Consider the following 4,062-nt stretch of genomic DNA (forward strand, 5'->3'; position numbering starts at 1 on the left):
GATGCCCCTCTCATGCCCCCTACCCAACACACTCCCCTCCTCGACACCCCCCCCAGTGTCCCCCTTGGTGCCCCCTGTCCCACCACCCACTCCTCTTTACCCCCTCCCCTCCCTGACACCCTCGCACTCTGAGTCCTCTGTGGGGAGCGGGCACAGTGCCTTTGGCGGGTCCGTTGTCCCCACCCCCAGGGCCAACCCTAACAGGACGTCTCCTCTGTAGCCGCTGATGCCTTTCCCAGCCAACGGGACGAGCCCACCCGCCACCAGCAGCAGGGAGAGGAACGCTTGCGAGCTGCTGCCGGTGAGTGGCCACTCGGGCGGCCAGGCAGGCCTGGCTCTCGTGGTGCTGCGGGTCTCACATGGCCGCTTCTGCCAGGGGCGCAGCTCCCTACACTCAAGGCCCCTGCTTCGGAAACTCTGAGAAGACGGCCTGTGGATTTGCCAAGACTAGCCTCTTGTAGGAGGAAGTAGGGCCCAGATGGGCCATGCCAGCCTCTGGTCCTGGGAGCGCTGAGGGTCTGGGTCCTGGTGCTGGGTCCAAGATGTCTGGGTGGGCAGGCTGCTGTGGAGCGTCTGCTGGACTGGGGGTCTCCAGGTCCCATCCCTTCTGACAGGCCCACTGTTCCATTCTACTCGCGAGTGGGCAGAGCCCTGGGAGGTGAACGGACCTGCCTAGCGGGTGGTGGAGCCCAGCTGAGCCCAGGCAGGCCAACACCAGGTGGAGTGTGCCTGGAGTACCTCTGGGACGGTGGGGAGGGGGTGGTGTGAGCAAAGCAGAGACATGCGACAGGAGCATGGGTTTCAGCTCGTGTGTCATGGAGCAGGGGAGAACTGGGAGAGGGAGCCAGAGGCAGGCTTGAGCCAGCTCAGGGGGCAGGAGTGCCACGAAGAACGTGGTCTTTATTCTGGGGAGCGGGAGCCACAGCACTTGGGCAGGAGAGTAACGTGGGCAGGGATACATGCTGGGAGGGGCAGGCTCCCAGCAGCTCTGGAGATGGGCAGCTGGTCCCTGTGCACCGCTGCCTGGGCCCTCGCCTGCATGCACAACACATGCATTCTCACATCTTGCACTTTACTGCACTCGCTTCCACCGGAAGTGAACCTACCCACAGCATCCCGCCGTAACTGTCAGTTGCTGCCTGATGCTTGCTGAGAAGGGAGGCCAGTGATACCAGAGCGATGCTGAGGCTGTGGCTCCATGCCAGGCTACCCTCATGGACAGGGCCTCTGGGAGCCAGCGTGTTTGGTCACCTCTCCTTTTGGTGACCTGGGCGGGGCGCCCCTCTCAGGGACAGGCGATGGTGGGAGGCCAGGTCGCCCTGAGTGACACCGGTCTCCCCAGTACTACACCTGCAGCTGTGTCCTGGGCTTCGTGGCCTGCTCCGTCTTCCTGCGGATGAGCCTGGAGCCGAAAGTGGTGCTGTTGACGGTGGCCCTGGTGGCCTACCTGGTGCTCTTCAGCCTCTACCCATGCTGGCAGTGGGACTGCTGTGGCCGCAGCCCAGGCAACCTTACCACAGCCAACGGCACCCTCAGGTGGGCCCCGCGCAGCTCACTGCCAGACCCCGACCCCTGCCGCCTCCACTGTGGTGCCTCTGCAGTCACAGTCCCCTGGGCCACCCAGTGTGGTGGGGCGCCAGCACCCAGAGCTGCCTGTGACTCACTGGCAGGCCCTTGGGAAGTCCTGTCTCTAGCGGACTGGGAGGGAAGCTCAGCTCCAGCTCAGGCCCTCTCTGAGGCGGGGCCCGGGTCTTCAGGGCTTCAGAAAGGGTCTCTCCCCGGGCAGGTGGTGATGCCTGGGACATGGAAGGGCTAGGGGCTCTGGGCTCCGAGTAGATGGAGGGCAGGGCCTGGTTTCCCTTGAACTGGAAGGCTGAAACCTGGGGACCCAGGGCGGCATCTGCTCCTGGCGCCTGCAAGACCCTGAGGCAAATCCACACGTCCCTCCTCCAGCTAGCGCTCTCCCGGCTCACCACGAGCTCTGGTGCCTTTGGGCCCTCCCCAGGGCGGGCTGACCCTTGTCATCCTGGGGTGAGCTCAGAGGAGACGCCGCCCACCTCTCCCACGGCACCCCCTCCTTGGCAACCTGTCCACCCTCTTCCTGTGGGTGCATGTGGTGGGGCGGGGCGGGAGTGACTCCAGCCTCCCGTCTCGTCCAGCGGCGCCCCCAGCTGTCCCTGGAGGGCTCTGAAGACCATGGTCCACTTCTACCTGGTGCTCTTCTACGCCACCCTGCTCCTACTCGCCAGACAGGTAGTGCCGACCCCCAGCCAGAGCCTCCCACCTGACACGAGGGACAGGCTCACCCGAGGGGGAGGTGCACAGGGTGGGCCCATGGCGGGCTGGCCCTGCAGCCCCCTGGGCGGTGGGGGGTGGCCTCACCCTTGCTCCCTGTGTCCCACTGTTTGCAGATTGACTACTACTGCCGCTTGGATTGTCTGTGGAAGAAGAAGTTCAAGAAGGAGCACGAGGAGTTCGAAACCATGGAGAACGTGAACCGCCTTCTTCTGGAGAACGTGCTGCCGGCGCACGTGGCTGCCCACTTCATCGGAGATAAGCTGAACGAGGTGTGGTGGGAGGAGGCTGTTACCTGGGGGCTGCAGGGACACAGGCCGTCCGTGGGGCCACGGTATCGGGCCCAAGTGCGTTCCGAGTTTGGCTTCTCAGGTCTCGGCTGCACCGGTGTGCCCAGGAGATGACACGTGGCAGCAGCCACGAGAACACGGGCTTGTGGTCAGGGACCTGGGTCCAGGTGCAACCGTGGTCGGAGGCCTCACCTCCCTGAGCCTCAATCTTCGCCTCTGTCAAAGGGGCTTGCTTGCCTCACGCAGCTGTCGCGAGGCTCCGGTGTGTTCAGGGCAACAGAGTTTTCTAGCTGGGAGATGGGGCCCGGTGACGTGCATAGTCCCTGACCTCTGGGCAGTCGCCGCCTGCTACTCTGGGGTCCTCACCCCCAGCTGTGCACAGACACACCCAGCCTGAGCCTCACCCTCGCTGCCGGCTGACTCGGAGTCACCCTCGCAGCCCCATGAGCCTCGCGTGCGGTGGAGGCTGGGACCCATGGCCAGCCCCTCCCCCGAAAGCTGGGCGGAGCCTTCAGTGCCCCCTCGGCTCTCCCTTCACCGCGCATCCCGTCTCTGCCCTCCCCTTCCCCCAGGACTGGTACCATCAGTCCTACGACTGCGTCTGTGTCATGTTTGCCTCTGTGCCGGACTTCAAGGTGTTCTACACGGAGTGTGACGTCAACAAAGAAGGACTGGAGTGTCTGCGCCTGCTCAATGAGATCATTGCGGACTTCGACGAGGTATAGCCTGCGGCCTGGGCAGGGGCAGGGGCAGGGTGGTGCCCAGGTCTCAGACCCGGCTAGAACCCGATGTGGCTCCCTCGGGGAGGCATGTGTTACAGCGTGTAGAAGGTATACGTATGTCTTTTCTCATGGTTTTGATTGGCACACATCTTGCGAGCATCTTCTCTGTGGTGGGCAGCTTGCCAAGGCCCTTGTAGACTAGCCCGACTTCCAGCTCAACCCATGCTGCCCACCCGTGTTTCTGAGGAGATGAGGTCGGGCTTAATTCTCTGCTGGAAACAGATGACCACATTCCTGCAGATGATGCTGTGTGTGCTCACGTAGACAGGATGGAAGGAAGAGGCAGAGAGTGTCCAGGAAAGCTGATGACAGGAGGAGAAGGAGCACCCAGGGCCGTGTCCCCCTGTGCTCAGGGGAAGAGCTGCAGGAGGTGGGGAGGAGGGACCCCACACCCTCCCTGAAAAGCAGGTGCAGGCTGGACCAGCTGGGCTCTGTCCTGCAGCTGCTGCTGAAGCCCAAGTTCAGTGGTGTGGAGAAGATCAAGACCATCGGCAGCACATACATGGCGGCTGCAGGGCTCAGCGTCGCCTCAGGGCATGAGAGCCAGGTACTCAAGCCCACAAGAGGGGGCCTTCAGCTGACCTCAGACCTTCACCTTGAAGGGTACCTTCTTGCCCTGCCCTGAGGGAGAGAGGCTGCTTGTGTGGCTCAGTGGGAAGAGTTTTGGTGGTGGGGGAAGGGCATCTTCCTGGGGG

At 63.5% G+C, this 4,062-nt stretch overlaps 1 protein-coding gene across 1 annotated transcript in view; it reads left to right on the forward strand.

The window, feature by feature from the left end:
* Positions 1-4,062, forward strand: part of ADCY7 (adenylate cyclase 7) — a 24,069-nt gene that overhangs the window by 18,162 nt on the left and 1,845 nt on the right. The window contains exons 17-22 of the mRNA XM_008057019.2: positions 221-301; positions 1,343-1,536; positions 2,160-2,253; positions 2,412-2,567; positions 3,158-3,304; positions 3,810-3,914. Of these exons, the coding sequence (XP_008055210.1) occupies positions 221-301; positions 1,343-1,536; positions 2,160-2,253; positions 2,412-2,567; positions 3,158-3,304; positions 3,810-3,914 (777 nt within the window). The remainder of the gene's footprint in view (positions 1-220; positions 302-1,342; positions 1,537-2,159; positions 2,254-2,411; positions 2,568-3,157; positions 3,305-3,809; positions 3,915-4,062) is intronic.

Source organism: Carlito syrichta, unplaced genomic scaffold (assembly GCF_000164805.1).
Source record: "Carlito syrichta isolate Samal-C Ts95f unplaced genomic scaffold, Tarsius_syrichta-2.0.1 Scaffold302608, whole genome shotgun sequence".
In the NCBI taxonomy this organism is placed as follows: domain Eukaryota; kingdom Metazoa; phylum Chordata; class Mammalia; order Primates; family Tarsiidae; genus Carlito; species Carlito syrichta.